General features: G+C 28.7%; 1 protein-coding gene across 1 annotated transcript; it reads right to left on the reverse strand.

The window, feature by feature from the left end:
• Positions 1-12,500: 12,500 nt before the first annotated feature.
• Positions 12,501-12,923, reverse strand: LOC136074407 (tigger transposable element-derived protein 6-like). The gene has a single exon (XM_065786721.1). The coding sequence runs from the start codon at positions 12,921-12,923 to the stop codon at positions 12,501-12,503; it is 423 nt and encodes a 140-aa protein (XP_065642793.1).
• Positions 12,924-14,358: the final 1,435 nt, after the last annotated feature.

The following is a 14,358-nucleotide window of genomic DNA, read 5'->3' on the forward strand; positions in this document are numbered from 1 at the left end:
TAAAAGAGTTACTAAAACTTTATCATAAAAATATTTATTACTACTTTTAAATTTATTAATTTAGTTTAATGAAGTCCTAAATTAATATAGTTCAAATATATTTTAAATCCTATCATTTCATACCTTGCTTATGTTGATTATTATTTTATTGACATTTCTGTTATGCTATTATCTTTTTTTGTTCTGTTTTAGAAAATTTAGAAAAATAAGTTAAAATTTTGAGCCAACACTGACATTTTAATTGTTGCTAAACGTTAAATTTTGTTATTAGGATTGCAGTTCTTTTATCTGTTTTTTTGTTCTTTATTCAATAAGTATTTGACTTAAATTAAATATGATATATTTTATTACGAGATATATGTCTTTATATATAAATTAATATGAATCTTTTTAGATTTTTTAATGTTATTTTTAAATTTTTTGTTCACGCAATTCAATTTATATATGTTTATAGTTTGCATATTTGTTTATATTATGTTCAAAATTAAAACGTTTTTGATAAATATATGTATGTGGTAATATGTGTTATATAATTGTTTTCTAAATGTATTTTTAAAGTAGTATAAAATGTATCTATTGTGTATATAAATGTTATAAGAGGTGTTTATATATGTTTCATAAATTTAAATAAATATATTGTGTTTAATAGTTCGTATATATGTTTATATTATGTTGTTTCCATGTTTTCAAAGTTTAAGTAAAGTCTTTGATTAGAAAAGATCACAATTTGTAAGATTCTTTTACATTCATTTATTCAGTTATAGTAATAGTAAGATTACTGGTAATATGTTTAATGGTAATAGTTAAATTGAAATAGATAGTATTAGGCTCAACGAAGTTATTAATGTAAATGCTTTTGCATTTACATTAATAACTTCGTTGAGCCTACTTGCAGGCAACTTGAAAATAGTAGTCAAATGAAAAAAAATAGATCTAGGCAGGATGAAATTAATAATTGTTGAAATGCTAGAAATGTTGCTCGGCTAGCAGAAAACTTGACAGAATTCAGTGTCAAGCAGTGTTAATGTCTGTTAATTTGGTTTTACTTTAGAACAAAGCAAAGTATGAGTTTAACTATTTATAGTATTAATTAACACTTTTTAATTTAAATAATTTTAATTTTTTTATAATTTTTAAAATAGTTATGTTCTTTTTTTCATTTTTAGTTTGTCTTCCCTTTGTCGTACGACGATGTACCAACATGAATTGTTTGTCAAATATTGTTCGCAACTAGAGCAAAAGTCTAGTCACTATTTGGAACACATCAGGCCGTCAAATCCTAAGGGAAAATGCAAAAAAGACTATTTTAGAGTAAGTAATAAACAAGTAATTATCAAAAAGGACAAAAGTCCAGTTAGAAGCTTACAATTTAGTGGTAGGCATGGGCAGGACTGATTTTCGTCTGTTTTTAACAATTTGGTACTTTTTTTTTTTTTTTTTTTCAATCTGAACCCCCAAAAGAACCCGGTTACTTTAAGGAACACATGCAGCTGTTAAAATGTGAGTGAGAAGGAAGCTATAAATTTCTTGGAGTTAGTGTTAGTTAGACAATGATCAGATAAGTAAGACAGGCGCCCAGTATAGAAGCATTCAGTGAAGAGGGGGAAATTCTAGTCACTCATATTTATATCGCTATATAAAATGTATATCATTTTAGCGCAGATTTTCAATGTATATATAGTTTATATCTAAATTTTGTTTATACCGTTTTATTGAAAATCAATACTTTGTTAAGAAATTATACTTTGTTTATATTTGTTTATTTTATGGTAGTAAAACTCTCTCAATTTATATTAAATTATAATGTATATCCTTCAGGGAAAACATTTGTTAATATTTAGTTTATAATTAATTGTAATTTATACCGTATAAATGAAGCTATTCGATTTACGGTCTATGCCGTTTTAGTGGAGTAATTCGTTTTCTAAACCTGTAAACCATTTTAGTAGAATTTTTCGTTTTATACTTAGGTTATATTTTAATATACCCTTTATTATTATATATAATTTAAATTTATGTGAACTTATCCTCATCTTAATTAATACTCTTTAAATGGAAATATTTGTTTTAAAATTATTATTGTTTTATATTTATGTCTAATTCTTTTAAGTAATGCCTTCGAACGGAAATACTCGTTCTATAAATAAATAAAACAAATTTAAATGTCAGATATAATTACAGCTTAACCGTTCAGTCGATCGTTTTAGTAAATTTGTGTTATAAAAATATGCAGCTTTATAGCAAAAATATTTGTTTTACATTTAGTTAATATTCATAGACAGCGATAAACAGAATAAATCCGTGTACCACCAAGCAACACGACCTCGTCAGCCTCAGACGAAAAATATTAAACACCCAATTAAAACTATAAGACCCCCTAGGATAAGTCCAAAATTTACGATTACTTTATATCTAAAATACTTTATTTGTATGTATTTCTTTACTGCTTAAAAATTTTTTTTTACAAAAAACAAAACAACTGTTAATAATTGCCATCGTTATGGTAACCACAATGTGATAAACCAATTAACACAATATAACAAAATAGCTTAATTTATTAAACATAAAGCACTACATTAAAGCAGATGTACCTCAAAAAACATCAAAAAACATCAAAAACATACATTATTTATAATAGGGGAGTGTGCGCATATTTACTTAAAGAAAGAGTATAAAAATATATCAGCGTAAATTAAAATATAAAATTATGTAGTATTATACCAGATTCTCATCAGGAAATGGATATAGTATTGACCCTTATAAGGATTCAATACTCTGGTATATGACGTTTCGAATGTTTTAATGCTCATTCCTAGAAACCCCCGTCGGGATATCATCCTCAAAACAAGCAAGTAAAACCCACTTCTACGTCGTCAAAGCCTTCTTATGTTGCAACATTTGATAGGGCATACTACTGTAAAGCCAAACATCCTAACTCTCTCCCTTTTAAAAAGATACGTGCTGATATACTTTTAAGAAAGTTAGTAGAACTTATTGCGCAGGAGGTAGTCTTAAGGATCTAAATCTAAAAAATTATACCAAACAGCCCAGTAAGTGCTGAATACTTATTTTGTACTTATATTAACTAATAAAGATTAAAAAAACAAATTAATAAAAATAAAAATAAAAAGTGAACATGCAACTTACCATATCTTGATTGCAAAAAGTTTTGAAATTTGTGATACTAAAGTGGACTGTTTGTGCAACGCGAATGAGCAGATAATTAAAACGCATGTAAAAGTGTATCACGATGCTCTATGACGCATGTTGCGGTAACACGGTGAAAAGCAGAAACAATAGAGAATATGCTCTTTGAGTCAAATTTCAACAGATGTATATGCGGTTGGTAAATAAAAGTGCAAATCAATTGGTAGATAAAAGTGCAAAATGATTGGTTGATGAAAATGAAGTAGTTCAAGTGTATTTTAAAGGGTAAGTAGAAAGTTCCAGAAAACAGTCAGCAAAAGTAAGATACTCTTGAAACAGTTGTGAGGGAAGAGAGAATATGAATAATATTATTAGTGTAAACTATAATTTATTAGTGTAAATTATAACTTTGTTTTTCTCTGTTTCATTATCACCATAATGAAACAGAGAAAAACAAAATTATGCACCCATCTGTCTCTTAGCTATACGCAGCTATGCGTAGCTCAGCTGAGCTACGCATAGCTGCGCATCAGTAGAAATTACTTTTTTTTTTGGAAAAAAAGTTTTTAATTGGTCTAATATTGAAATAGATGATAGAATTCAGTATAAAGAATGTCAAAATGAAACTAATTCCCTTTTCACATTTTATATACTGGTGTTAATGCTTCTATATACCGGTGTTAATGCGAATAATTTCTCCTGTAGTATTTTCGCTATTTTCACTTGAATGTCCCAGTTCATAATGTGTACTTTGCTGTTCTTCATCCTCATGAAATAATCTCTTTTGTAAATCTGTAGTAAATGTTTGTATTTTCAACATTATAGTTTTAAATAATATATTACATACAATTATATCCAAAAGACTATTAGAATATAATAGTTTTTTGTATATAATTGAATTCTTCTAATTTTCTTAACATAAAATCAATTGCTAATCGGACTGTTGCAAGATTGGCATCGTCTCTGCGAAGAGCTTGAACAGTTAATTTTTTAGGCTTTAGCGTTTTGTCTAATTCATGAAATAATTCAATATTAGTTTTTTCTATTAAATGTACACTTCCAAAGTCTTCCAAATATCTTGAAGAACTTCTTTAATGGTATCAAATAATTTTAAAAATCTAGATATTATTTCGAGCAATGAGTTCCAACGAGTTCTTACGTCTAACACTAGCTAAAGTTCATTTCCTAAAACTATTTTGATCTATTCTTGCAAAATATTATTTCGAACTTGTTTTTAAAAAATTTAAAAATTATACAAACACTTTTTATACTTTCTTCTATATTTTCTAAATTTGTTAAATCAACTTGTCCGTATTCTTCGACGTCAGCGTCATTGTTTTTATCTTGGTCATCATCAATACCTTATTTTACTTTTTATATAGTAAATCATAAACAGCTAAGTGTATAATGTATAGTGATTCAGAGGGTCTACAACGCCGGAGGGCCTGGGGGCACGTGCCCCCCCCCCTCCTTTACACTCTTTTTTTGTAAAGTAAATTCTAGATCTAGAGAATTTTTTTTTAGAAATAAACGATTATGCCCCTCCACTTCGAAACCCGTGTCGTCGGCCATGTAATAAACATTTTTAATTTTTTAATGTAATAAATATTTTTATATCGATATTACAATTTACTACTGCACATCATTCCTTTTAAAAAAAGTTGTTTTTTTGAAAAATTTTCTTAAAAAATACTGTTCTGATTTGCTAAACATAAATTAAAAGGAAATAAACGAAAATTCAAAATAGTTTTCTCGTGAAAATGGAACATGGTTCACTTAATAAAGTCTTCTTATCGCTTCAAAATTGTATAACAGAACTATTACGAGTTAACGGAGGCTACAAACTTGTAATTGCTGGATGAAGTTGACTAATCAATCAGGAAATCATGCCAATTTCTCTTTTTGTTGAACAAACTGTACTTAGGAAGCTTTGTACTTAGCTGCACAACTGTACTTAGCATACCCCTTGAATTTTTACGACAACAAATAATATGGATTTTTGATTTACTAGACTATATTTTATATATACGCCCGTGTAGACTTATCCCAGTAAACACAGATTGGTTCAAAATTGGTCAATATTTAGTCGAAATCAGTCGAAAAATGGATAAAACGTTTAGCGACCTATTATTGACTAAAAATCGACGGTTGATTTGAAATGTATACTTCAAACTTTTTTATATATACGTTTACTAAACGTTGATCTAACTTTTAGAATATCGACTTACAATAGTCAATATTGTAAACCTTTAATCGACCTTAATTAAACGTAAACATTTATAGATTTAAAATTTACGCTTTAAATCTTTTATATAACCGTTTTGTAAATGTCGATCAAACGTTTACAATATTGACTAATATAAGTCGTTATTCTAAACGTTTGATCGACGTTTAATAAACGATAATTATATTATAATATAGTAATATAGCTATTGGTCATAAAACTCACATAACAGCTTAAGTCACGCGGTTTAAAGAAGCATAATTAAAACGAAATAAAAACCTTATTAAAAAATCGTAATTTATTGGCTAAATAATTAAATTAGACTTAAATGCGTTTTCAAGATTCACTTCCTCACAACGACTGAAAGCAAAACGACTAATAAATAAATAATAAACGAGTGTTAAAAAGTTAGAAAGTTCTTATCACGACAATCTACCTTCTTAAATGCCAACAAATCAATGGACTCTGATGTTTTAGAAATTATTGATGGCGACATTGACACAGTTAAAAAATATGATTTGCTGATCTCTCGTTATGAAAGTCCTGTTGCAAGAACTTTTGTCGTAAGTTTTGTAAACAGTTTTTCATCTTTGCAATAATTAAGAAGTTTAATAACTAAATATTTATTTTTTTATTTTAAATGCATTTTAGTTTAATTTAGTTACAATTGCTAAAGAAAACCCAATGGAGCGTAAAAAAGACGTCTTTTAAACGTTTCGGACGTCTTTTGAACGTTCAAAAGACGTCTTATTTAGGTCCTGTGCCCACTGGGAATTGGTGGAACAGAGCTGGTAAAAACCACTGCATACGTTATGTCGCGACGTTACTAATTTTTAATGTCAAAAATAAACATGGATGGTACAGGAAATTTCGGAGACTTCCATTCAGAAAATCCTCTATATGTAAAGTTGTTCTGTGTAATTCCAGTTTTGATTTATGAATGTACATTTCAAATGCTAACTATTTTACCCTAGTTTTTTGCGGTTACAAATCAGGTTACGTGATCAGACGATCATGATACGAATGTAGAAGATGATGTTGCACAAACAGGTGCGTGATGAACAAAGGGTAGACGGTATTCAAGAAAGATTTTTGATAATGCATAAACCAGAAAAAACAGTGATCCAAAATATATTTTTATGAGTTTATTAATTTTACTAGTAATCTTTGACTTAATCTTAGTGTAAACTTTTATTTTCTGCTAATGAAATTAAATTTGAAAATATTTGATTGAAATCGTTACTATAAAATTTCCACTGCAAAAAGCTTGATCATTTAATTTTTTTTAATTATCGAAACATAAACAAGAATAGTGCACAAACAATTTTTTTATAAAATGTTTTTTATAACATTATAACTTTATATATAGTTTTATAAAATAAAAGTATAAGTAGTATAGTATAAAATTCTTAAACATATTATAATAGTTGTAAAAATATAAAAAATAAGACCAGATCTTTTATAATTATATCTTATTTATAAATTTCATTACTTTTATAACTATATCTTATTTATAAATTTCATCACCTATATATATATATATATATATATATATATATATATATATATATATATATATATATATATATATATATATAAATTAGTAAAAAACACTTATCTAACTTTATCCAACTCTTCCTGATGATCCAGCAATGGTGAAACTTCAAGTTAAAAAAAAAATGGATAAGTGTTTTTTACTAATTTATTATTGCTCTGTTCTTTAAGAACATTGAGCACTCTATTTGTAAAATATACTGACATAATTTACATGTGTATATATATATATATATATATATATATATATATATATATATATAATATATATATATATATATATATATATATATATGTGTATATATATATATATATATATATATATATATATATATATATATATATATATATATATATATATATATATATATATAATATTATTACTATTTTATAAACATCAATAAATTCGAATTCCTCTTGATACTAAATTTATTTAAAAAAAAAAAAATTAGTATCGACAGGAATTCGTATTTGAGGAATGGACTTGCAAAACCTGATAATTCACTTTTTCATAAAATCTGACTTGCGCACACCACTGGATAGCTCTTGTAATTTTGCATCAGGAAAATAATTCAAGACATGCAGAATCCAATATTTCTATCACAAATTTAGTGGTTAAAATTAAGTAGTCCATGCAAAACCTGATAATTTATTTTTTATGTTCCATGCAAAACCAGATAAATAGTTCAGCCAATCAGAAAGCAGTTTTAGCAGATGACAAGCAGTTGCAAAGATGGCGGACGTTGTACCAAATATCAATATTATTAATAATGCGGAATTTGACGTTCTCGTTGGGGAAGCCAACAGAGGTACACGAAAACGTGTTGCACGAGGGTCTCGACGGAGCATTGTTAAGAAACAAAGGTAGGCTATTAATGTTTTAGTATGTTAAGTTGTTTATGCAGAATCGCATGACATATTACCTTATTTTTGCATGCACATGCATAATGTTTTAACATGGTTTATGGCAGACCATCCCCATCCAATTCCCATTCGGTCTGATACATCTGGGAGCCAATGCCGCCTAACAATTAGTTAGTTACCAAAGTACTCTGTCCTCCAAAATAAGAAGGCCCTAACTTGCTAATCTCAAAAACGACTTTTTTATTCAGAAATGCTCGTCATGACATCATCCATCTGCTCCATAAAATTGGAGGCTCTACACCTATAAATGTTTGTTAAATGGGGCGAATTGCTAACACCCTATCTACAAAAAACGATATCAAAACAAACAAAACCCTATTTGCATGAAAAGCCCTATCTGCATAAAAAGCCCTATCTGCATAAAAAGCCCTATCTGCATAAAAAGCCCTATCTGTTTAATGAAAAGGCCTATCTGCATAAAAAGCCCTATCTGCATGATGAAAAGCCCATTGTACATAGGTCGTTCTTTCTGTTTTTAATGAGAAACATTTTTATTATTATTTCTAAAATATCAGTGCTATCTATGATTTTGTACAACATCTGATCAAGAAAAAACAAAGAATTACCAGTTGAGTCAACTGGTAATTTGTTCTCTCTTGATCAGATGTCGTACAAATATATAGATAGCAATGATATTATGTAACCAAAAAATTTAATGTAGATAGGGCCTTTAATATTGTACTTTTACCTTACCAAAAATATTGTAGTTAGGGTTTTTTTAATACACCCAAACCAAATTATTACACTTTAGAAGTGCGAAGAAATTGACGTCAACGATGTTTGGAATTTTCGTCAGAAAATATTCAAGTCTTGTGAAAAATTTACACAAGATAACATTATTCTTCTGCATACACGATCTGAAAAATCAAAACAAACTAACAATGTCAAGACCAAGAACAGAACTTTCAAAGGAGCAGTCCAAAATTCGTGTCTGTAACAACTTTTTTTAAAAGCTGTACATCCGGTGTAAACAAGTCGATTGTCCGGAATAATATCCCGCCACTACACATCAGGCGAGCCAGCTAAGGAGAATCGAGGTGGAAACAGAGTTGGAATAAAAAATGTTAAAAAAAAAGAAGCGATAAGAAACTTTATTATAAGTCTGCGAGCAACAAAGAGCCATTATGGGAGAAACAAAAGCGTAAGACTGTATCTGCCAACTCAACTAAAAAGTATTAATAATGTGTACAAGATTTTCAAAAAATCACTAGGTCAGCAGCAGCAGAGGGATCTGTCTATATCTTACAAAATGTTTTACCGAGTCTTTGTTGGAGAATTCAATAAATCATTCAAAACACCAGCTTCAGATACATGCACAACATGTGACAATCTCAAAAATCTCCTTAAAAATGTTAAAGGAAACGAGAAAGTCAATCTTATTGTTAAGCTAAGAGTACACAAACTAAGAGCAAAAGCTTTTTATAGTATTCTAAAAGAAACCAAAAATAATGTCTACACACTTGCTTATGACTTGCAACAAGTCCAATCGCTTCCTTGAGTTACTGTGCAAGAAGCCTACTACTCCAGGCAATTAAGTTTGTAAAATTTCGGTTTACGTGATTTGAATAACAATTCCAATCACTCATACACTTGGTTAGAGTCTCAGTCGGGAAGAGGATCAAATGAAATAGCAAGTGCCGTTTTCCACTACTTAACAACTAAGTTATCTAAATCCTTAACTTTTAATGAAGCTGTTGATACTATTCGACTTAGTGATGGCTGTGGAGGTCAAAATAAAAACAATATCATGTTAGGAATGATACAATCATGGCTGTTTAATTCGCCACAACATGTGACTAAAGTTGAGCTAATATTTCCTGTAAGGGGACACTCATTTCTACCATGCGACAGATTGTTTTGTCGCATAGAAAAGGATCTTAAAATCAACACTGACATTTTAGAACCGAGCGGTTTCCATGACATTTTCTTGAAACATTGCAATACAGTGAACACTGTTAATCGGGAATGGTTAGTGAAAGACTGGAAAAAATCTTGTACTTCGACATATAAAACATTGAACGGATTTCAAGAACTTAAACGCATCATTTTGCAAAAACATTTCACAAAAAAGGAAAAGTTTATGTCACTGTTCAGTCAGAAGTGAACTACAAGAGTGATTTAGGAAAACCAATACAACTTCTTAAACGTGGAAAAACTCACACATTCAATCCATCAGTAATATCAGGAATGCGTCCAATCAGTGCACCGAAGCTCAAAGACATTCATCATTTGCTTACAGTTGTGTATAGTCCTGATTGGAAAAACTTTCCGGGAACTGAAGTCTATTCAATATTGACATCAACCGCTACAATACAAGATGAAAACGCTGCCGTTGATGAGGACTGTGACTGCGATGAAGAAGACATTGGTCTTAGAGTTTGATTTTTGTTAAAATTTCAAACAAGATTATGACAAGTTAAATTTTTAAAAACTGTTTATTTGTTTAAAAAGATTTTGTTTAAATTTTTTTTATTTTCATTGTTTTGTTTTGTTTTTTGTTTAAAATTTTTTTTTAAATCAATTATAACATTGCTAAATGATGTTTGTAACAAAGTTTCATGATTTTTTATTACAGTAATCTTTGGATGTTTTCTTAAACAACACATTATTTTTAATAATAAAAGTATAGTCTTAAAATTAAGCTAAACCATATATCCTGAGCAAAACCGAGTAAAAACCTTTTGACATGCAAAACCAGATAAAAAAAAAATTTATATTCGTTTTAAATCTGATTCTGCAGATTAGGATTTACCAATATCTAGTTTTTGCCAATTATCTCAAAATGACAAAAAAGTGAATTATCAGGTTTTGCAAGTCCACTCCTCATTTACTGATGTTTATAAAATAATAATTTACATACTCTCATACATGATGTCTACATTCAAAATATATATTTTGAATGTAGACATCATGTATGAGTCTACATTCAAAATATGAGAGTGGTGCTGAATAGACCACAAAATTCGCCTTTTTTATAAACTCGATATTTCCTCATATTGTCAATAACTATGGCGAATATATTAAATCAAAAGACAAGATTTATATCTTTACGAACTATCCTTAAAGGTTGTAAACCATTGCGCTAACAAAACATGGTTAAAATGTGCGATAAATGTGACCCGCACCAAATTGTTTAGTGGTCCATTCAGTACTTTTGATTGTACTGAATGGACCGGCCCTTGTACTGAATGGACCACAAAACAAGCCTTTTTTTATAAATAAATTAAATATCTATATTATTAAAACTATGGTAGATAAATTAATTTAGAAGGAAAGATTGATATTTTAACTAACTATCCTTGTATATTGTATACTATTTTGGAAGTTGTAAGCCAGTGCACAAACAGAACATAGTTAAAATATACTTTAAATGTGACTCATACCAAACTATTTAGTGGTCCATTTACTGCCCTTGCACTAAATGAACTAGCAGTTTAGTTGTTTTATTTAATGAATAATAAGTTACACTATGCAAAGTAATTAGGGTGATAAATGGAGCTTAAAAACAAGAAAACAATATGTTGAGACATAATTGATATTTCTGACTAAAAAATTAAAATAAGTTGAATTACTTAATACAATTTTAGACCAATCAGATAGTCAAAGTACAATAATCACAAACATATTGGCTGGCATTATCTGCACTTGTGTAAGCTTTATGTGCTCAGCTTGCACACTGTCTGCAACGGTACCACACTTCGTTGTCTTAACCTATTTCTTCACATATAGCACACAAATCATTATTTAATATAATACCTTCACAGATATTTAAACAGTCTTTTACACCATTGTCACTTCTTTCAACACGAATATCATCAGTCTCATCATTATTATATGTCTTTAATAGAAACTTCAGAGATGTAGAGTTATTTGATTTCCTTCTTGGCTTCCTTTGACGTTTACTTGTACATCTTTTTGTTTTTCAGAATGGTTTTGTTTTTTTAAATTTCGCTGAAATTGTTAATTTCAAAGAGCTTCTTTATTTGGAGTATCAGTTAGAATCAAAGAGGAGAGCTTTTTACGAGCACCTTTGGATTTTTCTAAACGAGCTTTTGCAGAAAGATAAGGGGGTATACTTTTAGGGTATTGCTTATATTTTTGTTGACTTTAACATTTCTATTTATTTCTATTAAAACTGTATTGATTTTAAGTGTTTCAGGATTGGATTTGTTTATTTCTACTGAAACTGGATTGATGTTGATTGCTTCATGATTAAGTCTGTTAATTTCTACTGAAACTGGATTGATGTTGAGTGCTTCAGAATTAGGTTTATCAATTTCTATTGAAACTGGAATAATGTTGAGTCTTTCAGGATTGGGTCTGTTTGTAACCTGAGAAAAAAAATCCTAACCCTTCCATTGATCAGGTTGAAATACCAGATGCTGAAAAACCACTAATGTTAACTGACATCGATACTTTTGCCCAACCCTTTCAAGAAACTTCTGCAATGTCATAGATTGAGAATTGAGTTTTTTCTGGATGTGATACCAACCAACTATCAATTTCACAATTATAATGACGTTTGAATGGTCCATAAACTGCTATATCTAGTGGTTGCAGTTTGTGTGATGTATGGGGTGGGATTGTCAAAACAATTACACCATTATCTGATGCTAAGTCAATGAAGTTAATCGACATATGTGTCTCATGATTATCTAGTATCAATAGGGTTTGCCTTAGATGATCGAGCACTTTTTATAAAATGATTAAACCACTCCATAAACGTTGATTCCACCATCCACCCAGATTTGTTGGCAGTATCAACAGAACCAGGAAATGAGTTTTGCAGAAAATAATCTTTAAAATGATCACATGGAAAAATGTAAAATGGTGATATCAATAATCTACTTGCATTTACTGCATTGCACATTGTTACCAAGATACCTTGTTCTGCACTTGTAACAGATGCAACATTCCGCTCTCCTCTCTTTGCTAAAACGTGCGCTGGCACTTGTACAGCAGTAACACCAGTCTCATCAACATTCCATATATCATTCGGTGAAAACTTGTATTTAGCCAAAACTTTACGCAGATTATTATAAAATATTTTGACATGTTTGTTGAATGCTGACATTCGACCAATGGATGTTGCTTCTGGTTTTCTTATAACCAGTTCTAGATGAAGGCCTAAAAAAGCTCTAAACCAATCTACACCAGCATGTTTATTTGTTTCCCAAGGTTTAGCAGAACCTAGACGGGAATGCGGTAATTTCTTCTCAAGTTTGAGAGTTTAAAATGATTACGGGTGTTTGGTAAATTTTATGCAAATATTAAACTTATGCATATATATAAATTCAACTTAAATTAATTTTATTTAAAAAAATTTTTAATGAAAATTATTTTGTTAATTTTATAATAATTGTTTATTAATGTTTTATAATTATTATTCTTACAAAAAAAACCACCCTCGTATTTATTTTGTAAAACTGCTTGTTAGTTTTTCAAATATAAAACTATCTTGCCTCCAGTATTGTTAAAATATTAAAAGTAAAAACTTTTAATATTTTAACAATACTAAATATCTTACTCTAATTTAAATTCAAAAAATTTGAATTTTTATTGTTCAAAGGTTTGAGTTAATAAAATTGAAAAAAAAACGAACTAATTTTTTTTTTTTTTTTAATTTGCGTAAATCAAAATAGTATTTCAATAAAAAGTAGTTTAAAATTTGATCATTTAATGAAAAGTTTTGTTAATAACGAATCATTATATTCCGCAAATTAGTTCAAATTGTCAGGTTGTTTTTTAACTTAATGTTGTTTTTTTGAGCTAATTTAAAGTGCTCATATTACCAAGTAGTCTCAGCAATATAAGCACTTTCGCTAATTTTTTAAAACCTCTATTTAAACCTGAAAAATTTTGGGTGCCAAAATATCTAAGTGGATCATGAGTAGTGATCCCTAAAAATTGTTTATTCGCAAAAATTTTGGATCCAGCATATTTATTTTTGAAAATATTCCAATTTTCCCCTAAGGTGCTCATAATAGGGGAGAGTGGCACTGAATGGACCTTGTACTGAATGGACCATTTAAAAAATAAGAACTTAACAAGCGGTGAATTGCTTTTTTTTCATTGCATATGCATTTTATATACTCAAAGTCTCTTTAGTATTTTGTATTTTTTTTAACACAAAAGTAATTTTTTATCTTTGCAATTTATTTCACTTAACACTAAATTCTTAAGGTAAAGTTAACTATGATTAATAATAATGTTATAGATAAATATTTTTTACTTTGCATAACATTAAAATGAAGGTTATATGATTTACTGATTGCTTTAATTATATGGGTAACATGTGCATTTTGATTAGTGTACTAGATGAGCCACCATTGATTGTACTGAATGGACCGGTTCATTTTTCTGTAAGAGTGTTTATCGCGCTTCAGTATGTTACTTACTAAAACAAAATCCAAAATTTAATCTAATTATATAATACAAATAAAATACAAAATCTAAACAAATAATGGAAGTGTGAACTAGGAAATAAATTAAAATAACTAATTAACTTT

The sequence above is a fragment of the Hydra vulgaris genome, chromosome 01, assembly GCF_038396675.1.
Source record: "Hydra vulgaris chromosome 01, alternate assembly HydraT2T_AEP".
In the NCBI taxonomy this organism is placed as follows: Eukaryota; Metazoa; Cnidaria; class Hydrozoa; order Anthoathecata; family Hydridae; genus Hydra; species Hydra vulgaris.

What these genes read in the sequence shown, in the direction of transcription:
- LOC136074407 (XM_065786721.1), bottom strand. Translation starts at nt 12,923, where the DNA reads ATGTCAGCATTCAACAAACATGTCAAAATATTTTATAATAATCTGCGT.